The sequence below is a fragment of the Chanodichthys erythropterus genome, chromosome 10 (genome assembly GCF_024489055.1).
Source record: "Chanodichthys erythropterus isolate Z2021 chromosome 10, ASM2448905v1, whole genome shotgun sequence".
In the NCBI taxonomy this organism is placed as follows: Eukaryota; Metazoa; Chordata; class Actinopteri; order Cypriniformes; family Xenocyprididae; genus Chanodichthys; species Chanodichthys erythropterus.
This window is the reverse complement of record NC_090230.1, coordinates 9,530,851-9,558,193: the sequence shown is the minus strand read 5'-3', so window position 1 is coordinate 9,558,193 and position 27,343 is coordinate 9,530,851. Positions and strand designations below refer to the sequence as shown.

The 27,343-nt window shown below is 34.8% G+C and overlaps 1 protein-coding gene across 6 annotated transcripts; it reads left to right on the top strand.

The window, feature by feature from the left end:
- Positions 1–195: 195 nt before the first annotated feature.
- glsa (glutaminase a) lies at positions 196–27,149 on the top strand. 6 transcript variants are annotated; one of them, XM_067395976.1, is made up of 18 exons: positions 196–477; positions 10,475–10,565; positions 10,759–10,877; positions 11,796–11,925; positions 12,053–12,132; positions 12,225–12,388; positions 12,819–12,877; positions 14,486–14,518; positions 14,595–14,653; positions 16,057–16,123; positions 16,206–16,256; positions 18,317–18,493; positions 18,601–18,732; positions 18,821–18,913; positions 22,815–22,876; positions 22,995–23,071; positions 23,197–23,260; positions 25,965–27,149. In XM_067395976.1, the coding sequence occupies exons 1-18, from the start codon at positions 320–322 to the stop codon at positions 26,116–26,118; spliced, it is 1,770 nt and encodes a 589-aa protein (XP_067252077.1). In that variant the 5' UTR covers positions 196–319; the 3' UTR covers positions 26,119–27,149. The 6 variants fall into 6 exon arrangements, with proteins under 6 accessions (XP_067252077.1, XP_067252076.1, XP_067252075.1 ...); XM_067395975.1 differs by having other exon boundaries at positions 10,472–10,565; XM_067395974.1 differs by having other exon boundaries at positions 10,469–10,565.
- The last annotated feature ends 194 nt before the right edge of the window (positions 27,150–27,343 follow it).

The following is a 27,343-nucleotide window of genomic DNA, read 5'->3' as shown; positions in this document are numbered from 1 at the left end:
GCACATTCAGAGAATGTATACTGCACAGCACGCAGGACGCCTCTCTACCAAGCGCAGGAAAGAGATAGGAGTCATAATACTGATTGACGGATGCCTGAGCCAATCAGCGTCCGCCATGATGTCACGCGACCAATGGAGTACGAGCAGCGCTTCAATGGGCGGATTCGATTTTGTCGTCACTCGCGTGAAAACACACCGAGCAGGGGGAGACGAGGAAAGAAACCGGCACGACTATTTCAAATATATTCCAATTAACATATGCTGTAATATTGCTAGTATTATTGTTGGAAATTACTCTGCGTAGCCTGTCGAGTTTAAAATGTTACAGTTTAGGTTCTCGAGGGTGTTAAGGGGGGTTTGTAAATCCAATCTAAGGCTCATTTGGAAAAATAATACAGGTCATACAACAACCGCCGGAGGATGCGCATCTTCATATAGACGATCGCTGTGCACACAGACAGATGCTAACACCGAGAAGTGAGTATAGTGCTCCTGATAACCAGCTCAAAACCTCAATGAGCCAAGCGGGGGTTTAATTGAACATGGTCATTATAGATACCAGCTTTGGTTTCACTTTTAAAATGTATGGATTTGATCCATCCATTCATTCATTCATTCTTATGGGGGCCCCGCATCCCGACAGATGATTCCCTGGCCTTGATCACGATGATGGATGTAAAAGATTTTTCTAAAAGGGCCTTAGATCTTCTAAATTTGTCAGGTGGACAAGATGTGTAGGATAGCCGCACCGTAGTGTGCACAAAGAGAAAGAGCTTTTACAAAGGATGGGGGCCAAATTCCCAGGGGCCTCTCTGATGTCCTCTGTGAATAATCAGAAAGGTTGGGCTATAAGGGTCGGTTTTGATTCATTTTAAGCTGCTTTTCCCCCAAAACGATGCATTTATTGGTCAAAATCAAGATAATGGTAGTGTAGAAGATTCTAGATCCCTTCATTGTAATTTAAGGTATGACTGAATGTTAAGAATAAGTAATTGATGAACTTGTACTGACTATTTTAGGTTAGAAATTATAGTCTTTATTATTTTTATTTAAGTCAAATTAATGGTAGACTGTTTAATCGCTGATATTTTGTAGTCATGATGATCCTTGAATTCTAAAACCCACTGATAGCTTTGAAAAATTAAAAATTTTTGAGTAAAATGTCTGTTTACTTCCAGCAATTTTTCAGACTTATTTTGTTATCATTACATATTTTTTAAAAATATATTTCAGTTTCAGCCAGTTCTTTTCAGAAAAAGCATGTTAGTTCCTGTACAACCAGATCAGCCATTTCCTCTTCCTGTAATGATGGCATTCAAAGCTCAGAAGTGTCGAATCAGGGGGTTCCTCAAAAAACATTTCCTCTAAGTCTACTTGCTCTTCAGCCGACCTTTCAGGATGCGCTGGATGTGTCAGACGAGCTTATTCTTTCATATTAGTATGCACTCATTTCATTCTTTCGGTATACGTGCTGTGAGTGTTTGTCCTTGGAGAGACAGATTGACCTTTCTCTCCATCTGTCTGTCAAGGAGTTGTGAAAGTCAGGTCTCAGATTATTTCAACATCTGTAAGTTTCTGTCTGGGGAAACGTTGTCAGTGTTGAAGTCTTTGTCATTATGCTTGTTCCAAAAGGTCCAGGGCTGCTCTGCTACCTACATAGTTTGCCTCCTTTTAAGTCAGTTAGTGACTGATTTTGAATGCTCTACATGTGCAGTAGCAATTTGTCAATTTGTCAAGTAGCACACAGGAGATACAATATGCTAAAAGTAGAATTTTCAGAGTTTGTTGTAAACATATTGCTAAGCTAACAGCGTAACACTGAAATAAATAAATAGCGGACAGGAGATATTATTCGCAATTGATTTTGGGTAGAGTTTGTTGATAGCATGTTGCTAAGCTAACAGCGTAACACTGAAATAAATAAATAGCGGACAGGAGATATTATTCGCAATTGATTTGGGTAGAGTTTGTTGATAGCATGTTGCTAAGCTAACAGCGTAACACCAAAATAAATAAATAGCGGACAGGAGATATTATTCGCAATTGATTTGGGTAGAGTTTGTTGATAGCATGTTGCTAAGCTAACAGCGTAACACTGAAATAAATAAATAGCGGACAGGAGATATTATTCGCAATTGATTTGGGTAGAGTTTGTTGATAGCATGTTGCTAAGCTAACAGCGTAACACCAAAATAAATAAATAGCGGACAGGAGATATTATTCGCAATTGATTTGGGTAGAGTTTGTTGATAGCATGTTGCTAAGCTAACAGCGTAACACTGAAATAAATAAATAGCGGACAGGAGATATTATTCGCAATTGATTTGGGTAGAGTTTGTTGATAGCATGTTGCTAAGCTAACAGCGTAACACTGAAATAAATAAATAGCGGACAGGAGATATTATTCGCAATTGATTTGGGTAGAGTTTGTTGATAGCATGTTGCTAAGCTAACAGCGTAATACTAAAATAAGTAAATAGCAGACAGAAGATATGATTCAATATGAACATTTTGGCCGATACCGATAATTCTTTATATTTGAAAGCTGATATATATATAGTGGCCAATAAATTTAAATGCAAATTTTTATATAATTTTTGAGAGCCTGATTACATAAACAAAAGTCTCACCATTAAAAACCATGTCCCTAGCACACAATTATATTGTTTTCATTATAATTTTAAGTAGCCTATATGACAGACTTGTGCTGTACAGCTGTTAAGTGCTGCACTTAACTGTATTTTCCTTTTTGAAGTGATTTCAATCATATTTCAAGCAATTCAAAACCATCATTGCGATCAGTGCTGAAGTGACTCAGCTGAAGGAAATAATCCATTATTTACCGGCTTTAATATATCAGCCAAATTTTCTTATCGGGCTGATAACGATAACATTAAAAATGAAGGTATATCTGCCGATACTGATATTGTGGCCGATATATCATGCATCCCTGTTCGCAGTTTATTTGGTTTTGTTGATAGCATGTTACTAAGCTAACAGCATAATACTCAAAAGTAAATAGCACACAAGATATACAATTCGCAATTGATTTGAGCAGAGTTTGCTGTTAACATGTGGCTAAGCTAACAACGTAGCAATTGCTAATTAGGGTGAACTATTTGTTCTTGAATACATTAGAGTATCCAAATGAAATATTATAAAAATAGTATATTATATATTTATATCGTGCACCATGTTGAATGGATTTTTCCACCAAGCTTGTTGCAATGCATTCTGGGATTGGTATTTCCACATAAGATTGGGCCATTTAAAGTATCTTACTAGCACGTTTATCTTATCTTTTAGAAGTGTCCAGGCATTTTTCATGTAGTAATTCAGGAATAGAGGATGGCATAAGCTGCTTGTCAATGGCAACCTCACATTCAGACAGATGCTGAATTAATTCTATGAAGACAGCCTCCCCCCCCATTCTTTTTTAGCGCTGATGATTGGATCAATTGACCACAGCAATAGTTCATTAGTGAACCCAATACCCTTTTTAATCTCTCTCAATATCACTCTTTTGCTTTCATTGTGTTCATAAGCATCATATAAAAATGCTCTTTGGCATGTTACCAGGGGCTCGCTCTTGCTCTCTACACTGTAATTCGTGGTGTCAGGTTTCAGAGGCACATGTGCTCTGTCCTGAGGGAGTCCACCAGCCTTTACATTTTTACACCAAACAAAGAGGGGGTTTATACAGATATATTTGCATTACAGATAATTAGTGTTATGATTTTTTCACCTGGTGGATTATAAAAAGGGTGAAAAAAAATCCCATGTTTACATTTAATCCCCAAAACACTCAACCAACCACATAGCAACACCCTGGCAACCAATCAGAGCAGCAAAGCATTTTAGCAGACAAGCACCAGATATTTTATATTTTGAATTGCAAATTTTAAATAAACTCCAGTTTTAAGGTGCAGTCACATTTACTAGTGATCGACCGATATTTATTTTTTATAACCGATACCGATTATTTGCATGTTTATGTACCCGATAACCGATATGCAGAACCGATATTTATTTACTGTTATACTTCTGTTTTTGACAATTATTACAACACAAATGAGCTGAACAAACCATTTTATTTATAAGAATCACTCCATCCTTGCATACAAAAAAAAAAAAAAAAAAACTTTACTGAATAATATTAGCTGGAATATATAACATTGTCAGGAAAGTAACAAACAAAACAGCATACATCATTGAATTTTCCAACTAGTGTTATTAATTACTATGTTTTGTCGGTCTAGATCATGAAATGCTTTCTGACAAAGTGCTGTAACTTATCTATGCATTTACACAAAACTATAACCGCGATCGCGTGTGGAGATACTAAATAATTTCCACAGAGCTGCATTTATTTAGATTTCTATTAACTAAATAATGGTTATGTAGTAAATCAAATGATTATATAATCTAATAAAGTTAAACAGCACTTGTCAGTTGGCATTTTATGATCTAAATTTAATCTAACGTTAAATCATGAAATGCCAACTGACAAAGTGCTGGAGATAATAAATAATTAATTTCCACAAAGCGGTAGGCTATATTTATATGTGTATTAGCGAAATAATTGTTATGTAGTAAATGATAATATAATCTAGGGTGCTTAAACAAGATAATCTTGTCAAAAGTTTCATTCAGTGGCCGTGCTTAAGCCTCCTGATCATCCGTCAGTTGCTAAGCAATATGAACGAACTTTTTCTTCTAGACTAATGGTGAGCAAATACAACAGATAGAGAATTAAATTCAGCGCTTTTATTTTCAACATGCACTCATTCATGTCTGTTTTATTTAATTCATGTAAAGTTACATCTTTATTGGGGCAGGACATGACGAATTACACTACGTGACTCAATGAGTTCGTCTCAATTGTTTAGAAACAAGCTGCATAAATTAACGTTAACTATATCAGGAATTTATGTCTCAGATCTCATTTGTGCATGTCTGTTATGTTAAATAAAGTTGATTAATTAAAGCAAACCAAGTAGAACATATACTTTACCTGTGCACTGAGTTGTTGACTGATCTCCTCAGACGGAGGAAGTCTCAAAACGGCCACAAGATGGCGCCGTAAATCGGCGAATCCGATATTACAAAACCGACACCCGATTATGGAAAAATGCTTAAATATCGGGAAAAATATCGGTAAACCGATACATCGGTCGATCACTAACATTTACTGTTGCTCGGCGAAAATTCGCCTGCAAAATCCAGTAATTTCAAAAGGATTATGTGAGATCAGGAGCTTTGTGTGAGGGCATGAACACTGATTTCACTCGTGTTCAGGTTCACCATGTTGACCAACAGAAAGCTGCTTGGTTTGAAAGTGACTTCTGTCTGAGCGGTGCTTCATACATCACCGCACTATGGACCTTTTTTTGCATGCAATTTTTTGATAATTTGACCGCACTTTTCATAGTAGATAATGTGTAGCTGTCAAGTACTTTGAAACATTGTACTTGCTCTTTTGACGAACGAGCCTTTAGAAGCCAATATTTGTTTATCCTTACATAAAAAGGATAAACAAATATCGGCTTCTAAAGGCTCATTCACACCAAGGAGGAAAAATAAAACTGTAACTACAAATTTTTAATAATCATTCTAATTCTGTGAGAACATGTTAGTCCACACCACAACAATATGATAACAACTTTGCGATATCAACACAATCACATTCAAAATGATTTTTCCAGCAGATGAACGAAAAAAACACTGACAAACAATAAGAATCCACTCGACTTTAAAAGAGCTTGAGCATTTAAAGCGGCAGATGACAAAACTGCAGCGTGATTACAATAAACAGAATATCATCTGTCGGTGTGGATGCTAATATTAGTACTGTTATAGTTATCGTTCTTAATGTTAAAATATGCCTATTTTAGATATAGGGACCAATATATTGTGCATGTCATTTTCATTGTCAACAAAGATTGTTTATACTAAAATAATTGCTAATTTTACCTTTAGTTGTTTTTGTTGGTTTTAACACAAATCCTGCAGTGCGAACACTAACAAGAGTATCGAATGAATCACTTCACAGCAGACTCGCTGACATCTGAGATTTATCTGACATGACGGCACCAGCTGACACGTGAGTGTGTGTGTGTGTGTGCGTGTGTGTCACGCTGGCATGGATGGCATCTCTGCATGCCACTGCTGAATTGCCAGATTGTGCACACTGAGCATCTTCATCCAAACAAATTCTGTGAAAAATGAATGGAATAGGAAATTTCAGACACGTCACGCAAAAATATTTTGCATTCTTTTTATGTATAGTGGAATATTAGATAAGAGAATCATGGTAATACCGTGGTACCTTTCAGTAAGTGACAGCTGGTTCATTTTCTGTGTTTTATTCACTGCAAGCCAAAATATGTTTCTGTGAATCTAAACACAAGCGATTCTGTGGGAGTGTCAGCTGTTTTGCTGGTTGTTTGACTGATTCTCATTGAGGTGGAAGAAGATAATGAAGATATTGTTACAGAATCATCTCACTTCCAGGTGGATGTGGGCCCTCTAGTGAATTTTACATTGTATGTTGAAATGTAGGCTAGATGCTGATAATGCTGCTTAGAGATGGTGACAAAAACAATTGCTTTAGCTTTAATTTTTTTAAGTACTGTAAAAAGCCTTTTAAAAATCTTTATAAGAAGACAACATTATGTTTTGGAAACATTTTAAAGTATAAAATTTAGAGTTTCAGAAGTAATCCAGTGTGGATGCTAATCATGCTTATCCTGTTTTGATACCAACTTTTATCTCCACTGTTAATGTAAAATAACCATCATAAAAACAAACAGTGTGTTTATTGAGCTGTGTCATCAAAAGGATTATTTCTGGTGTGTTTGTGTGTAAAAATAGCGACGTCAGAGAGTCGGTGCCTGCATTAGTGAGGATCAGAACTTGCTAGGAAGTGAAGGCTTAACTCACCATCATTTACGGGACGGGAGGGGCGGCTGCTCTCGTCAGGTTACGTGTCCTAGTTTAATGCCGTGCCAGGTCGGACGGCCCGCGTCAGAGCACGGGTTGTGTTTGGCTCACAGAAATTGTGTCTGATATTGTTTTGTCTACAGGCTGTACTAAAGGCTGATAATCGACCAGTATTTCACTGTTTTGGGTTCTGAGCAGTTTCACAAATCTGTTGACAGCTCAATATCTGATAATGTTTTTAAATATTTATTTAGCAATATTTTGAGTAAACATTATGGAAAATTATTTAGTATATTTTATTTATTCATCATTTGTTTATTTTTTTATACATTATGTATATATTTTTGTGGGTTTATATTTAATTTGTGGGTCTGTTATTAATTAATAATCTCTATTTAAACTCAAACAAATGTCTGCTTTTGATCAGTGTTGTTCTTATTTAGAAATTAAATGCAATTTCTCATGAACACATGTGACCTATGCATTTATGTGTATTTATTTATTTACTCAGTGTCTCTGAATGTCTCATTCATTTCTGTTTTATTTCTCTCTCCTTTGGTTGGTCTGCGTACTTTGCATTTTTTTGTGTGTGTGTAAGTATCATTTTATTTGGTGTTATTTATTGTTCTCTTCCAATTGTTTCTTACTCTTGCAAAATGCTATGCTTGCTTTTCCCGCTGTTCTAGAACCACATGTATCATCCCGAAATGACATCGCAAAGGCCTTGAGCCATTATTGGTCACTTGTCTCTACCTACAAACAATTTTCAACTGGGTTTAAGAATAATTTTATTGAATAACTTATTGAAGTTAGTGTCTCTTTAGTTCATTTCTGGATGGTTTGTGGTCAGATTATAAACCAAAGTGATTCTTTTTCAAGGCCTTATATGGAATTCTGTAGCTATCCCAGAATATAATCCATTGTTGAAACTTCTGAATCTACTGTGGGAAGTCTTTGGAAGTTTTATTCCCAATTTTTTTACTAAGATCCTGCTTAAATATTAAACCTTTGCAAACCTGAATTATGTTACACAACTACCATTTCTAACAGACTAACCTTTACTGAGGGAAAATGGGTTTCAGACAACCTCACAATGTCAGTCAGCGGTAAAATGCATTTTCCCTTCATAAAGAAACATTCTTTATGCAAATACAATTAATCAATTTAAAGGGTTAGTTCACCCAAAAATTAAAATTCTGTCATTAATTACTCAATCCAAATTCGTAAGACTTTCGTTCATCTTCGGAACACAAATGAAGATTTTTTGATGAAATCTGAGAGATTTCTGTCCCTCCATAGACAGCTATGCAATAGGGCTGGACTATATGGCCAAAATTTATATCACAATATAATAGCCTCAGAAAAACAGCCACAATGGATGTCTTTACCTACAAACGTCTGAAAAATGAATTTGCCAAATCTATGAAATCTCTTCCTATAAAACTATATAATATTTTAGAAATAAAAACAGTACAAATAAATTTATGTTCAGCTTTTATTTGTATTTAGCCTTCATACAAACATAAAAGTAAACATAAGACTCACTCACTTTAGTAATATTAATATCTTTAACATTAAACTATAACGTAGGCTGATTTTATTATTCTTAAAGGGTCATGAAACCCCAAAACACTTTTTTTGAGATGTAAACAGATATGTATAGGCTGCATATTATTGAAAACACTAAAGGTACTCAATGTTATTCATAAGTGAAAAATAGTTATTTTTGCATTTTTCATAGCAATTTCTGTCTCTCTGTTTGAAAAGCTGAGTCAGAGCAACGTCACAAAATCTGACGTAATCATGTACTTTCGGCCCAAGCATGGGCATGGTCGAACATGCTGACGTAGACCGTTTCGAGCTAATCTCGACATATATATATCGACATATATATTTCGAGCTAATCTCGACATAAAGCTCATTTAATCCAATCACTGAGCTGTAGTATGCATAAGATTATAATTGCAGTATTATGCATGAGGAAGCATCACTTCTCTCGGAAGTGGATTGTTTTGCTGCAATCTACCAGCACAAATGGAAAATATGTTCGCATGAAATCGCATTACAGCGGAGAATTCAAATGTCACAAAAGTGCTGTTCATTCACCTCTGCCTTCCCTAGCTGCATTCAAATACGCAAGCCGTAGGCTGTTTCCCTCAGCACAGCAGCACATGTGTTGTTTGTATTTTGCTCGCGATGCGGTCAGAACTGGAGTTTGAATACGAACACATGAAAAATACGATTGTTTTTATGATATACAGGCGGAGCGTGCATATGCTCGGTTTCAGCGCGGAGCTCCGCGATGAGTTTAATAACACTAGCCACGTGACACACAGCTCATACAGAATAAAGTATCCGTGTTTAAAGTTTTTATTTCACACATTCTCCTGCACCAAACATTAACCAGCACGGTGTAGTTATGCACACATATTTTCATCAAGTTGTGGAAGCTTGTTCCGTCGCATTTGCATCAGGTGTACTCATTTTGTAAAACTTGCCGCGTTTGCATTTGATCTTAGCGTACAACTGTTGAGCACTGGCAGGTGGCAGCATGTCTCTGTGGTGTACATCATCACGCAAATAGCCAATCGCGTTCTGCTCTTTCTAATGGCTGCGCCTCAAGTCAGTGATGCTGTAATGTATATATCGAAATACAGGAAATGTGTTTAAAAATCATATATCGAAAAAAATTATAATCGCGATATATATTGATATCGAATAATCCAGCCCTACTATGCAATTGAAATTTGACGCTTCAAAAAGCTCATAAAGAGATCGTAAAACTAATCCATATGAATTAAGTCCAAATTTTCTGAAGAGACTCGATCGCTTTATATGATGAACAGATTGAATTTAGGCTTTTATTCAGATTTAAACATTCATAGACTACACTGCTCAATTTATATTAGTTTTACGACCTCTTTATGAACTTTTTGAAGTGTCCGTTTCAATTGTGTAGCTGTCAATGGAGGGACAGAAAGCTCTCAGATTTCATCAAAAAGATCATTTGTGTTCCGAAGATGAATGAAATTCTTATGGGTTTGGTACGACATGAGGGTGAGTAATGACAGAATTTTAATTTTTGGGTGAACTAACCATTTAACTAGTTAGCTATAACTAGTTAACTTACATAGCAAAATGCTCCTCAAACTTTTGATCTGCCTGTTTCAGCATAAAAAAATACCATATGAATGTTTATTCTAAAACACGCTATGGCACCCTAGTGGCAGACTCTGAGAATGCGACTTGTTAATTGCATAGCAAGTATATTTTGGGCCTGGCGTTTTTTACAAATTACAAAGATTTGACAAACAAAATTTGTTTTATTTCATTCAAAAACAACTTTGCCATCCAATGTGAAACCTACCGCCTGGCATTTTGAGAGTAATTCTGAAACTAAAAACAAAACATGAAATCTCAGTATAACCTCTCCTGCTGCTGATAAGCCCTTTTTATTAAGCACATTTTGTCTATTTTTGTTGTCTGTCTGCTTACTGAATTTTTTGTGTATCTGTTCGTGTCTCAGGAGAAGGAAGGCAGGCATTTTGCCCAGCCTGGAAGATCTGCTATTTTACACCATTGCAGAGGGCCAGGAGAAAATTCCAGCTCACAAATTTACCACGGTAAAACCACACACCAGCTGGTCAAGGAGAGCAAGGCCATTGCTACCATATCTCTTATAGCACATATCTTGGTTTCCAAATAGCTGTGTCTAGAATGGCGAATCCTTTGATATGTTCCACAATAAAACTGCAGGTTAAATGAAACACAAGATTTGTTGTAAATGAATTTAAGGTGAATGTTGTTATTTTTCAGGCTCTGAAAGCCACAGGTCTGCGTACTGGAGACCCTCGTCTTAAGGAGTGTATGGAGATGTTAAAGGTCACCCTCAAGACTACTTCAGATGGTGCTCTGGATCGACATCTCTTCAAAAAGTAAATATATAGCCTATTTTAAACCAAACCCCTATTTGTTAAAACTAACAGTTTTAGTTGAGAAAATAAGAATATATTGGCTGTAGTGTGTTTATCGTAGTTCTTCAGTCTGTCTTTTGTTGAACTCCAGTCAATGTTGCTACAGTCACTGTTAGATTCAGATTTCAGAAACCAGTAGCTGTTACTTAAGCATGAGTTTTCATAGGTCAGCAATTTTTTTAAAGGACCTTTGATAGTCCTGCAGTATATGAATTATTTAGTCTAGCTCAGAAAATACAAATAAAATGGCCTAAGACTTGAACATACCATCATACAGCTATTTATATTACGTTTGGGTCTATATAGTATAAGTGAAAGCAAGACTATTATAATTATGAAAGGAAATTATGAAGTAGTTTATATCATCAGATATATTTCATCAGATAATTCTGTTTTCCGAATTGTTTGCAGAACAGTTAAGTATCTTCTGTTTGAAGTTTTCCACAAAATCTTATTGACTTCCTAAAGTGTTTTTTATGTTTGTGTCCACGTCGGTTCGAATTTGAATCAGTGTTATTTTAGTTTTATTAATATTATGTATTAGCTTTTAGTTTTATTTTAGTCATTTCGTTATGTGCTTTTGTTATTTTTATTATTATTATTTTTTTTTAAATTTCTATTAATTTTTTATTTATTTTTATTTAAGTTTTAGTAAGTTTTAGTTTTTATTTCCAGTTAATATATTTAGTGCTTCAACTTCATTGCTAAGGCAACATTTCAAACTTTTGTTAGATTTACATTTTTCAGCTAATTTTAATTTCATCTTAAATTATTTTATTTCAGCTTTATTTAAATGAACAGAAATGTTTTTATTAGTTTTAGTTAACGATAATAACCCTGATTTGATAAATCATGATCTTCACTTTTCTCTTCCTATAGGTGTGTGCAAAGCAACATTGTGTTGCTGACGCAGGCTTTCCGAAAAAAGTTTGTCATTCCCGACTTTCAGTCATTCACCTCTCACATCGATCAAATTTATGAGAGCGCTAAATCAATGTCGGGTGGCCAGGTACACTTATTAGACAAACCCTATTACACAGTGTGAATTTCTGATGCTATTTGTTTACCAATATTTTTACGTTTTGTTTTGCCACTTTTTTGTGTGTGTGTGTGTGTGTGTTTGTGTTTGTGTGTAGGTGGCAGATTACATTCCTCAGCTAGCGAAATTCAGTCCTAATCTCTGGGCCGTTTCACTCTGCACTGTAGATGGCCAACGGTGAGCTTTCTGTCTTTAGTACAATAGCTACATTTATCCCCATTTGCTTTGCCTTGTCATAATTCTATAATTCTTCTTTTTGTATTTTACAGATACACTGCAGGTGACACAAAAGTTCCATTTTGTCTCCAGTCATGTGTGAAACCATTAAAATATGCGATTGCGGTTCACGATCACGGCACTGAATACGTGCACCGCTTCATAGGGAAGGAACCCAGCGGCCTTCGTTTCAACAAACTCTTCCTTGACGAAGATGGTAAGGATTTCTATGATGCATTAAAAAATAGATAAAACTAAATAAATGGCTTTGTTGTATTTAATTCCAAAATCAAAACAAAGAAATTCAACAGTTTTTTGTGTGTGTGTGTTATTGCATGATTTTCAAGACAATTAAACACATTGTTCCCTTTAACTCTCATTACCATAAAGCAAAAAAAAAACTAATTTATTGTAAGATAAAAAAAACAATAATATTAATATTTAAAGTATTTATATACACATGCTTTATTATTTGTTGTAATGTTTTTCATTTATAAATCATTTAAAAATACATATAAAATGTAATAAAACTACATATAAAATGGGGTAAAATGTTCTAAAGTGCCATTAAAATAGTCACAATGAAAAAATGTATATTGCTTCTAAAAATAGGCATTATTTATTTATTCTATCATCTATTTTTCCAGATAAACCTCACAATCCCATGGTAAACGCTGGCGCTATAGTTTGCACTTCCCTTCTCAAGGTAAATCTCATTCTTATCTTCACATCCTTCTAGTGTTTTGATAAAAATGGGGGCCTAAAACTGCCATTAGCTGTATTTCCTACATAATGCGTTAAGTTCAACAGAATTCCCATTTTTTTTCCTGAACTGAACTAAAAAAAGTGCCTTGCCGAATGTTTAGCTTGATGCGTTTGTGGATGTTTGACGTGAGAACGGATCAGAGGGACGAATGGATTTAATCTGATTACTTTCCCTCTCTCATCAGATTAAGGTTATGAATAATCACGCTAAAAAGGATTATATTGAAGAGAGGGAAAGCAGGAGAAACGGAAGTGGGATGGGGAAAGATAAGGGAAAAGAGCAATCAGATGTGAGAGAATAATAGTAAGGTATTTGAAAGGGCAATGTGATAGAAGAATGAGCACTTGTATATATATAATGTTTTTATTGTTCTAAGAGCAGGCAGAATACCATATTGTTGTCATTCTCAAAACAGCCACAATCTGTATTTAGCATCCTTGCTAAAACTTGTGTTAAAAATGCTACACAGGGCTTTGTTGACCTGTTAAAACAATGCAAAAAAAAGAAACTGTTTAAGCAGATATTTATAACATAACTTGTTTTGTAATTAAAAAATTTGTGATGAAGGTTTGTAGCGTTTAAGGTAAATACACTGCATGATACGCATCTTTCTTAGGCTTGTCGGGGTGGTAATGTGTGATGTCTGTGTGAAGGCTTTTTGTGGTTTTATTGTTGTTGCGTATTTTACAGCATTAGGAACTGTGGGAAATTTTGACCCTCCAACAGGTCAATGACGTTGGTAATTTCCCTTTCATTTATTTGTTTTTCCTCATTGAACAAATTTCAAACTGAGCTGCATTAGCACAAGTCTGACAAATTCATTGCTTTGACTGAAAATCAAATGTGATTCTGTTTAATTACTGTGGGAACAGGAATTAAGTTTTATTTTAATTTTTTAAATAGTTTTTTTTTTTTTTTTGTATATTTAGTAACTTCTTAACTTTACAAATTTAAGTGTTTAATAAGATACAGTACTTTTTCTTTCTAAATAAACATTTCTTCAATGTGGAAAAAACTTTACTTAAAAAACTTTAAAAGTTTACTTATTTTAGAGCCTCAAATCAATGTATTACACGAGACATAGTTACAGTTTCTTTAGAAGTCTACTAAAACAAACTTACAGACAACACACAGTTCAATTTACTTGACAATTTAGTGTTGTTATTGTTCTTTTAATCTTTTAGTTTTGTCTGATTTTTCCACACCCCCTTTAACAACTACATTTGTGATTCCATAGCAATAATAATACATACTTGAACACAAACACTGTTTGCCTTTATTTCTTTGAATGATGTTACTCAAATCTAGAATCCTTATAATTTTTCCATCCTTCACTTGAAATGCCTCTCAAGCTATAGAGAAATAATTTTACTACAACTGTCAATCTAATTTATAGAATATCTGTGTCTACTATGTGTATGTCTAAATATTGTGGTAGTTTAATAATGTTTCCTTTAACTGAATGGCTATGCATTCAGAAGTTTGTGTGTAACTATACAAAATATTTCAATTATACAACACATTCATCAGTTTATTTTTGATTTTCAGCAAGGTGTAGGCAACGCTGAGAAGTTTGACTATGTAAGTATAATACAGTATACATTTTTTTTATTAAAAAATAAATAAATGAAGTGTTTAATGAAGTGTTTTGTATTAGGTGATGAACTTTATGAAGAAGTTGGCAGGAAATGAGTATGTTGGTTTCAGCAATGCTACGTAAGTGTTCCAGATGCTAATAAAAATGAAATTTTACTATTCTCAATACAAATGAGGATACTACATGAAGTACTTTCTCAGTTAAATAAACATAGCTCAGTTATCAAGTAGACGGTCAGTAAGTAAATAAACGTAGAATCAAACTGCAAACAGTAGAATAAAAATACAAATTAAATTATTTTTAAAGGTGCCCTCGAATGAAAAATTTAATTTATCTTGGCATAATTAAATAACAAGAGTTCTGTACATGGAAATGACATACAGTGAGTCTCAAACTCCATTGTTTCCTCCTTCTTACATAAATCTCATTTGTTTAAAAGACCTCCGAAGAACAGGCGAATCTCAACATAACACTGACTGTTACGTAACAGTCGGGGTGTACGCCCCCAATATTTGCATATGCCAGCCCATATTCCCAACATTATGAAAGGCATTAGACAAGCCAGTATTAACGTCTGGATGTGCACAGCCGAATCATCAGACTAGGTAAGCAATCAAGATCAATAGCGAAAAATGGCAGATGGAGCGATAATAACTGACATGATCATTGATATCATGATATTTTTTGTGATATTTGTAAATTGTCTTTCTAAATGTTTCATTAGCATGTTGCTAATGTACTGTTAAATGTGGTTAAAGTTACCATTGTTTCTTACTGTATTCACGGAGACAAGAGCCGTCGCTGTTTTCATTTTTAAACACTTGCAGTCTGTATAATGCATAAACACAACTTCATTCTTTATAAATCTCTCCAACAGTGTAGCATTAGCCGTTAGCCACGGAGCACAGCCTCAAATTCATTCAGAATCAAATGTAAACAATATAACAGTATACAATACTCACATAATCCGACGCATGTATGCCGCATGCTTGATGAACACTTTGTAAAGATCCATTTGAGGGTTATATTAGCTGTGTAAACTTTGTTTAGGCACTGTTTAAGGCAAGCGCAAGCTCCATGGGCGGAGAGCACGAGATTTAAAGGGGCCGCACAGCATAAATCGGCTCATATTTAATGATGCCCCAAAATAGGCAGTTAAAAAATTAATTAAAAAACATCTATGGGGTATTTTGAGCTGAAACTTCAGACACATTCAGGGGACACCTTAGACTTATATACATCTTGTAAAAAATGTTAGATGGCACCTTTAAATATTTTAATGGCAGTATAAATTATTCAATTTAACATTCAGAAATTTTACATTTAGAACTAATCAATTGTTAAATAATAAATGTTAAATGTTGTTAATATCAAACTGCAATCAACTATTGACACTGTAGTGACAAACACTTTTTAACCGCATTGATATCAAATTTAAAGAAAGTTATTATTTTAGTATAAACTTACTACTTTACTACCTTTTCTTTGGACATTCCTAAACATTCTTTCTTGTTCTTGGCAGGTTTCAGTCAGAGCGATTGTCAGGAGATAGAAATTTTGCCATTGGTTACTACTTGAAGGAGAAAAAGGTATATGTTTAAACATTTTACAGCAATTAGAGACCATTGAAAATCCACTAAAACATTATTTTTATTTGTTTTCCATACCTAGTGTTTCCCGGAGGGTACAGATATGATTTCCATCTTGGACCTTTACTTCCAGGTTAGTATAAGTTAAACAACCATTCTTACACACAGTTTGTTAAGGGATAGTTCACCCAAAAATTTAAAGTATCCCATGAAAGCCATCCTAGGTGTATATGACTATCTTCTTTCAGCCAAACACAATCGAAGTTATATTAAAAAATATCCTGGCTCTTCTAAGCTTTATAATGGTAGTGAAGAAGGCTCAAAATTTTGAAGCCAAAAAAAGTGCATCCATTCATAGTAAAAGTAATCCACATGGCACATGGCTGGGTTAATAAAGGCCTTCTGAAGTGAAGCGATGCATTTTTGTAAGAAAATTATAAACAATATAAAATTTACAATATAAAACTTAATAAACTATTATCACTGGCTTCTGGCAACAGCTGTATGTAAGTCTAGTTCTGGCGAAAGGGTGACCTCTGGAGTATCATAAGCTTAGGTGAGAGTAGACGCCTCTCGCAGTTTAAACAAATAGGGCTCGGTAACAAACTCAAGCTCCTTTTCTCTTATATCGGAATCCACCGACATTTCTCTTTTAAAAATTCTCATTTTAGACTTTTAATTCATGACTGGTGTTTTGTTTTGCTCTATCCTCTGCTCTTTCACGTTCACCAATATGTCGCAATACGAGTGCCGCAAACAAACAGTAGCCGCCTTTTACAGTTCTTCCTGAACCCAAACAACAAGCTTATGCTGTGCCATGTCATCACTGTAATTACGAGATGGCAACCCGTGACGTTCCCTGAGCTGTTCATGTCCTCAGACTTGGATTTATGCGTTTCTATGTCAACACTATAAACGCCAAAATGAATCTGCAGCAGTCAGGTGGTACAAGTCAGAGCTCTGTAAGTTGTTTACATTCATTATTGTAATGTTATGTGCTTTGAGATATGAGATAATTTAACGCGTGAAGCTTTGCAGACTTTGCTGTATGCGTTCATTTGTTGTGTGGCTTTGGAGACGCTCTGTAGGGAGAGTGAGATCTCATGCTTTCAAAGCTACCTTGCTATTGCTAGCCTCTCTGAAATTGCCTACCCTACCTTTAATACTTGTTTTCCACATTAAAGGTGCCATAGAACGCTTTTTCACAAGATGTAATATAAGTCTAAGGTGTCCCCTGAATGTGTCTATGAAGTTTCAGCTCAAAATACCCCATAGATTTGTTTTTATTAATTTTTTTAACTGCCTGTTTTTGGGCATCATTAAATATGCGCCGATTCAGGCTGCGGCCCCTTTAAATTCTCGTGCTCTCTGCCCCCGGAGCTCACGCTTGCCTTAAACAGCATAAACAAAGTTCAAACAGCTAATATAACCCTCAAAATGGATCTTTACAAAGTGTTTGTCATGCAGCATGTCTAATCGCATAAGTACAGTATTTATTTGGATGTTTACATTTAATTCTGAATGAGTTAGATAGTGCTCCGTGGCTAAAACTAACATTACACACTGTTGGAGAGATTTATAAAGAATGAAGTTGTGTTTATGAATTATACAGACTGCATGTGTTTAAAAAATGAAAATAACGACAGTCTTGTCTCCGTGAATACAGTAAGAAACGATGGTAACTTTAACCACATTTAACAGTACATTAGCAACATGCTAACGAAACATTTAGAAAGACAATTTACAAATATCACTAAAAATATCATGATATCATGGATCATATCAGTTATTATTGCTCCATCTGCCATTTTTCGCTATTGTTCTTACTTGCTTACCTAGTCTGATGATTCAGCTGTGCACAGATCTAGACGTAAATACTGGCTTGTGTAATGCCTTGAACATGGGCTGGCATATGCAAATATTGGGGGCGTACATATTAATTATCCTAACTGTTACGTAACAGTCGGTGTTATGTTGAGATTCGCCTGTTCTTCAGAGGTATTTTAAACAAATGAGATTTATATAAGAAGGAGGAAACAATGGAGTTTGAGACTCACTGTATGTCATTTCCATTCCAACTATGTCAAGGTAAATTCAATTTTTAATTCTAGGGCACCTTTAGAAGCATAAGTGGACCTCTTTAAGATTTAAATATCAGAAAATACATGATTAAACATATATATTTTTTTTTAGCTGTGCTCTATTGAGGTAACCTGCGAAAGTGCCAGTGTGATGGCAGCTACCCTGGCGAATGGCGGCTTCTGTCCAATCACGGGCGAGCGCGTGCTAAACCCAGAGGCCGTACGAAACACTCTGAGTCTCATGCACTCCTGCGGCATGTACGACTTCTCCGGACAGTTCGCTTTCCATGTGAGTTTTGCACGTATGCATTCCTGGGGAAATGACAGTTGTAGTTTTAATGAAAAACATTCATATTCACAATCTTCGTCAAATTTAAGTTGTATGTTGTGCTGTAGGTCGGTCTCCCAGCTAAATCAGGTGTTGCCGGAGGCATCCTGCTGGTGGTGCCCAATGTGATGGGCATCATGTGTTGGTCTCCTCCTCTTGACAAACTGGGCAACAGTGTGCGAGGAATCCAGTTTTGCACGGTACAAAATCTATATAATCTTAGCTAACGAATCAGTAGATTTCTTGCTCTTTCACTTAATTTAAGTCTTTCGGTCTTTCCTTTTACAGGATCTGGTCCAGCTCTTCAATTTCCACAATTATGATAATTTACGCCACTTTGCCAAGAAACTGGATCCACGCAGAGAGGGCGGAGAGCAACGGGTGAGTGTCAGATTCAACTTCCCAACCACAAACAACATGCAACTGATGCAACTAGGGGTGGGCAATAACCTGGCATACATTTTTGAATATTGTTGTACAAAATAAATCTTGACTTTACATTCATATAGACAACGAGAAAGTGCTTTTTACATAAAAATAGATAATCCCATTTCCAGAAAAGTTGGGACATTTAGTAAAATCCAGTAAAATCAAGAATCTGCGGTTTGTTAATTCTCTTTAACCTTATATTTAACTGACAAAAGTACAAAGATTTTCAATGTTTTCACTGACCAACTTAAGTGTATTTTGTAAATATAAGCACATTTTTTTATTTTAATGGCTACAACACAGTCCAAAAAAGTTGAGACAGAGGCATGTTTACCACTGTGTCACATCACCTTTCCTTTGAATTTCACTTTTTAATTGTTTGGGAACAGAGGTTACCAATTGTTGAATTTTTTCAAGTGACATTTCTGCACAATCTCACCTGATACAAGACAGCTGCTCAACAGTCTGTGGTCATTGTTTGATTCTCCTTTTCATGATTGCTTTTGCATCTGTCACTGATGAAAGTCTATATGGTCCTTTTTGTCTTTGGGACTGAGAACTCAGTGTCCGTTTTTTCCTACAACAAGCTTAAACGTGGACTCATCTGACCACAGCACACATTTCCACTGTCTTTTGGATCATCCGAGATGAGCTTGGGCCCAGAAAACTCAGCAGCATCTCTGTGTAGAACTGATGTACAGCTTTCTCCTTCAAGTGCTATTTCTTGATGCAGTGGAAGACTGTTAAGTGACAACAGTTTTCCAAAGGGCTCCCAAGCCCATGTGGCTGTTTCTCATGTAATGCTGTCTGAGGGGTCAGAGGTCACGCATATTCATCTGAGGTTTCCTGCCTGGCCCTACACGGACTGAGATTTCTCTGGATTCCCTGAATCTTTTCACAATATTATGCATGGTCGATGGCGAAAGAGCTAAATACTTTGCAATCTTGCATTAAAAAAAATTGATTTTTGATTTGTCTGACAATTCTCTCATGAAATTTGGCACAAAGTGGTGAGCCATGCTCCTTTTATCCCCAATCACGACCCTCACCTATTACCAATTCACCTGCTTATTGTGGACTGTTTTAAAACTATTTAACTTTCTATAACCTTTTCACTATTATTTTGCCTTGGTCCCAACTTTTTTGTTGTGTTGCAGCCATCAAAATCAAAATTTGTTTAAATTTAAAAAATACAAATATTTTTAGTCAGTGAAAACATTTTAAACAAAGGTTCAAGAGAATTAACAAACCACAGATTCTTGATTTTTTTATATATTATATATATATATATATATATATATATATATATATATATATATATATATATTATATATATATATAAATTTATTATTTATTTTTAATAAATGTAGGCCTATTTCATATTTGTTTGATGAGCATAACTTTAGACATTGTTAAAAACCAACTGCCATTTAAAGAGACAACAAAATAGCTCAGAAAACTGATATTAGTTTGCAAATGTCAATTGGTCTGATATTTTATTATCAAATGCAATTCAATCCATGCATGACTTAAGCGTCCATTTCATTTTTGTGGCCACTGTATATCCCACCTCTAGATGCAACTAATGCAAATGATCCTGTAACATTGACATATTGTGAGTGTGTGCATATGTTCGTATTGATATGTGTCCTGCAATCTTATCGTGTATTATCCAGCATTTCACTTCTCTTGGCAATTGCATATTTCTTTTCCTCTTCATTGTCTGCCCTCTGCTGGAGGACCAGCGTACTCTCTGCTTTTAAACACCACTGTCATCATCCATGTGCCTTGATGCTAAATATTTTACTGCTTGAATTGCATACACTTGCTAATATATATAATTATGACCTTTACTTTTCTATACTAAAAAATAACACCTCAGTGCCACTCTGATTGACTGGCTTGCTTAAGTTTCTGCCGTATCTGTGTTTTCTTCTTTATTGCCATCCATACTAATCCAAGCAGGAAATTCCATAATGAAACAATCTAATCTGATAATCTATCCGTGTCCGTATTGGTTGAACCGCAGCAACAGCAGCAGCAGAATCTCGAACCGCTGGACTATACAAGCCTTCAGAAGGAACTAGCGCTGACTGACAATGTGTGGAAAAAAGTCTGTCCTTCCGAGACAGACGAGGACACTTCCACCTCTGTAGTCTATAGGATGGAAAGCGTGGCGGAAAGAAACTAGAAGAGACAACAACGCACACTCTTCCTCGTTTTGTCATCCATCATCCATTCATTTTCTTGGGTTCATCAGTCTTTGGGATTAGAGAGGTTTTTGTATTGGTTTTGTTTTGTTTTTTTGTGAAGGATTTGTTGTTTTTTTGCTTTAAATGCACACTATAGAACATGCCAAAGACTTTGAAACCCAATGTGCAATTATTTTGTTACATTTTGGGGTATCCGCAAGGACCAAACTATACAATATGATATCAGTATCTGGGTAACAATCCAATAATATTATGATGCATTTGTTTATTGTATCATGATTCATACATTTACTGTTTTCCTTCACCGCTAGCTAAAATACTTTCTCCTATCCTAGTTTAATGTGAAGAGATATTTAGCCAGTCTATACGTAAACCACTCGTAAACTGACTTCCTGAACCTGCCTGACATGGCAACACTGAGTTTTGGTCTGACTTCTCGAGTGTTTAGAAAACCTGTTTGAAAAAAAGTATTTTTTCAATTCTGTTTGTTGCTGCTAGCGGCACATCTTTACATCTTTATGCCGTACAAAGTTTTAAGTTCTAAAAAAGTTCTTTTTGATACGTAATCACAAAGACCTTCTAAAAGAATTGTTCTTTACACTTAAATGTTTTTTTATTCACCCCTTTTTTACCCTATGTGATGTCTAAATATTTGGTGAATGTATGTGTTGGTGCATGTTCTGTTAACTTATTTCAGGCAGTATTGGGCTTCAAGTGAAAATGTTTATCTGGTAGAACTGATAACTGTGAACAGGTCAAATCTGAGACTGTATAAAGTGTCTATAAATCCTCCAGATCACTGGGTTCAATCCAGCAGCCACAATGTTTAATTTTGTTTGTTTGCTCACACACACACACACAAAAAAAAATATTATTTGTAAATTATAAATGGAAGGCTTTGTACAAGTACAAACCAAACTGTATGTTTCAGAACCAAACAAGTGATAAACGCTAACTAGAGCGGAACTAGTCGACTGTGATCAGGAAGGAAAGATTGTGCGACTAGTGGTTTCACAATTCAAGTTGATCTTGATGTCATCCTGTATTCAAATCATCTGTAACCCAGTTTTCACTTGAATTAAATATTTACTGTAGCAGTTTATTGATACCAGAAAAGTTTTTCATTACTTTGTCCATTTAGGGAATCATTTCTGAAACTGTGCCTCTTGAAATCCAGTAATGTGCTTACAAATTACTAAATTAAAAGTTACTTTTCATTGAGCTATATGTATTTAACTGTCTACTATTTAAAACTGACTATGTGAACTTGATTTATTTTATTTTTAAGAATGTAATGCTGAATTTCAAGCGACTGGCATTTCATTTGTTATAAAACAGTTGGAAGCTTCTTCTTTTTTCTTTTCTTTTTTATGTCTGTTAACCAAATTGTTTAAGTTTTTAAACCATTTGTTTGTGCCATTTGTAAAGACTAGCTTCTTTAAAAAAGCTTGACTTGTTTTTATTTATTTTGTGATTGCGGTTTTAATAAATGACTGGTAAAAACAAAATTTGTTTTACTTAGTGTGTAGTTTGTTTCTTTATTGCTGTTTTTGAAAACATTGCAACTGTTTTTAAGTAAGTGTTCACTACGCGTTGATGTCGTCCAAATGTCCACAAACGACTCGTCTGTTTTCTTCCAGGTCAAGTCGGTTATCAACCTGCTGTTTGCGGCCTACACAGGGGACGTGTCCGCTCTGAGGAGGTACCGCACCGCCAATAAATCATGCTTTTTTGCATTTACTGTACTACAAATTGCGCAGTTTAACTCCATTAAATCCTCCATTTTTAGTTTCTGCCTACTTCACGTGTGTTTTGCCTAGGTTTGCGCTCTCTTCGATGGATATGGAGCAGAGAGATTACGACTCGAGGACGGCTCTTCATGTAGCTGCCGCTGAAGGTAGTGAACTCATCTACAGTAAACCCATCTTTTTCAACCCCCAGAGACTTGCTGTTTGTGACTGACCTCATTTTCTCTACGTGCTGTGTGGAAATCATGCTAATGTGCACTTCTGTGGCTTTCAGGTCACGCTGAGGTTGTGCGTTTTCTTCTAGAAGCCTGCAAGGTGAACCCGGTGCCCAGGGACAGGTACGAATCTCATTAATTATGCAGATCTTTGCGTTTTGCTACGCAACTACTTAACCCTCTGGTCCTGTTTGGTAAAATCGGAATGGTAAGAAAATTTGTAAAGATTTTGGCACTTGCTGTGACAACAACAACAACAACAAAAAATAATAATGGAAATGATTTGAAAATGTTAAATGGTCTTAAAAAATAATCACACTTTTAGTTTTAAGGTAAAGAAAGTGTGTTTTGGAAAATATTTAATATAAAAATCGAAAATGGTATTTTTGTGCATTTTTTCATAACAATAAATGTAAAGTTTTAAAACTTTTTTCAATTTCACTTTTTAAAACTTTTTTTCACTTCAGCAAAAATCTGTTGGAAATTTCATTTTCAGGTACATGCTCAAAAAGTGAATAAATAGATTAAAACTAGCCTACTGCATAAACATAATTTAATACCCTCTAAATATAATTTAAAATCCCCTAAAAATACAAAATATTAAATAAAAAACATTATCAAACTAAAATATAGTACAATTATTTCATTGAAATTCAAAAACATAGGTAATTTTTGACTGACACATGAACAGCACCAGAGGGTTAAACCGCCAAAATGTGGAAGGTCACAAAATTCTGTTGCAAACAACAATTTTATAGTATATTCTCAAGGTTGTATTTCATACCACTGTATTTCAGTGCGTTTATGTAGCGTCGTGTCATTTACGTTTTTTCATAAGTTGAATACAGAAGGTGGTCTGGCAGAAGCTAGTTATTTTACTTTATAACTTGTTAAATATGGATATTTTTCTTACACAAACGCATCGCTTCACTTCAGAAGGCCATTATTAACCCACTTGAGCCATATGGATTACTTTTATGATGGATTGATGCTCTTTTTTTGGCTTCAAAATCTTATTATTCACTCCATTATAAAGCATAAATGCACAGCATAAATGAGTACACCCCCATCTGAACAAATACAAAAGATGTATTTTGTCATGTATTTAGCCATAAAATAGGAAAATAGCCACTTTTGTTTAAATTAAGGATTGCAGAAATTAGTACATGCTAGATTTCAATTCAACAAATGTATAATATTCCAGTACTTAGTATGCCCTCCATAATTTTGAATATACTGCTCTGACCCTTCTTGGCACGGAGTGTACAAGTTCATGACAAATTGTCACATCTGTCCTGTTTAACTCCTGGATGATGAGCTCCTTAAATGCCCTGATCTTTAATGGGGAGTGTTGCTCAAATCTACTGAATCTCCCACAGTTGCTCAAGAGTGTTAAGATTGAGTGCGATACAAAGTCCATGGAAGGTTTTTCACCCTGGGAGAATGCATATCCTCATTGTTATGTTGAAAAAATGCTCAACAATGCAGGGAATGAGGAAAGGGTAACATCTTCTGTTTCAAGTTTGTGTATTAAATTACACAGTGGTGTGGGAATTCAAAGCACAACTCCCTCACACCTTCAGCACTCATACTCCCTATATAAGAGCTTTACTACCACTGAACTTCACTGTGGGAACCAGGCACTTCTCACTGTACTCCTCCTCTAGCAACACCATAACATTTTGGATGCTGTTAGATCCAAAATGATTGATTTGGTCTCATGAGACCAGAGTATTGATTCCCAGAATCTAGATTTTGTAAATATGGGCTTTGGAAATGGCTAACTGACTGTGCTTTGGCTACAGCAGGTAGTTCCAGTGAGAACAAGCACCATGCATGTCATTTCTGCAGACTGCATCTTACTCTGAGATAAACAGTCACTCTTTTCATAGCTTTTGCTGGCTCTGAGACACTCACTTGGTATTTCTCCTGCTCTTTGTCTAGCAAAAGATCCCTCATCACTAAATGAAAGCTTAAAATGAAGGCCTGATTATTTCAGGGGCCTTGTCACAAGTCCATTGTTTTTGAATTTCTGTGTTACTTTTGCTATATTTTCACACTTAAAACAATGATTTGGTAATCCTCTTCTACTACTGTCCTCTTTTGTGCTAAGAAATACGTCTCCTGACAGTTCTCTCACAAGTGCTTCCACTGTTGTCAGTATCAAGTCTGAGAATGATTCAGTGGGCTATATAACACTTTTAATAGTCAAGAAATTACTGCTCTTTAAATGTTTTGGCTCAACATACTTACCTGTTGAACCAACAATATTAATGAATTGAAACTTATTGTAAAGTATTACCAAATTTTCATACCACTGTATTTAATGCGTTTTTGTCAATTTATTGTGCTTAACTAACCATTAATTTATTAGCAAAAATAGTAATATTTATATAAATTACAGATGGAGCACTTTCTCCAGTAAAAAAAAATAATAATAATAAATATATAAATAAATATATATATATATATATATATATATATATATATATATATATATATATATATATATATATATATATATATATATATATATATAATATCGTGTGGATAGTAAAATATTTTGGACATCACATTTTATTTGCAAATGAAACTGAAAAAAAAAAAGTTTACAATAAGACATTTACAATGAAAGTTTACAGAGCAAGTGCACTGGACAGTTTAAAAGTAAAATCTTGTATCGTAAATAACATTAGTTTAAAAAAAAAAATTGTCATGAATTGTATATTTTTAATGTTTGTGCTGTACATTCACCTGTGACTTTGCAGTAACCAACAGTGCACAAAAAATGCTGTTTCTTTAAACTTGGGTTTTGATCTCCATACAGGTGGGGCAACACTCCCATGGACGAGGCCATTCATTTCGGCCATCATGATGTCGTAACAATCCTGCAGGACTATCACAACACCTACAGCCCCAAGGAGAGCACGGCCGACAGCGAAAAAGAGACTGCTGAAAAGAACCTGGACGGCCTGCTGTAGAGATGAACTGTTGCGTTAAAACTCTTCAGATTTTTCCCAGTGAGTCTGTGTGTCTGAGGTACGCATTTAAGAAAACTTACAAAACGAAAAAAAAAAAGAAAAAAAAAGTGTTTGGCGCCTTTTACCCTGTTTTGTGATGTTTGTGTGTATGCGTGGTTTGTAACCTGGTAATTTTGTTTTATCGTACACACTGAGGGATGTAGCATCATAAAGGTCTTATTTAGCTCTATCTCCATGTAAACATACAATATAAATTTAATATACTCAAAACAAGTATATATAAAGTGTATATGTACATTCATGTATGTTTTGAGAAGCTTCATAAATGATGTCAAAGAGATATTTAAGAAAAGATATCTTAAGAAAAGGCAGCTTGGCTGAAGACGGAAGTATTGGGTGGGATGTTTCATTCTGAATTATTTTCATATTTTTACCTTTTACTTTTTCTTTATCCTCTACTTTAGTCTTTACTTAGTTATAAATCAACATAAAGCACAGTAGTAGTTCTTTATGCCTTTCTGATTGTGTATCATCTTGTGAATATGTTCCAGATATGACACTGTTCTTTGTCAAAAATATTTGCACTTTTTTATTTTATTAAATATATTTATTTCTTTTAAAATATTTTTTTCAAGTAAAGGTTTCAGTAAACCTTAGTACGTTTTTTTTCTAAATGTGTTTTATCAGTTTACAATGTGATAACATTAGTTATGTTTGTTCAGCATATTTTATGCTATCAATGTACAATTTAACAGGTATTACTAGTATATCTAACAATTACCAATAACCAAGATTAATAAATGCTGTAAAATTGACCCCTATATACATAACTAATGTTAACAAATTGAAACTTATTGTAAAATGTTACTGAAATTACTTTGAAGCACTAGAGGACCATTTTCGTACCTGCCCATTAATTGTGCTATGGGAATTTCCTGTATTTTCTAAAACTATCATCTAAAAAAAACAAATTTCAATACTGAAGTGTACTGGAAATCTTACTGTAGTAACCTAATGGATAATTATTTGGAAAACCAACACAAGTTTCACAAATGACTGCAAAACTGGGAAGTTGCAATGTTGTAAATTCTGCAAAACTCAAGGATGTGGAAATGGATTTTGTCTTAGCAATTAGACAAACTGCAAAGAATTTACATGTTTAATAAGACAAATTCACTTGACAAAGGAAAAAAGAATCAAGCAAAAATTTGACATTTTGTGTTTT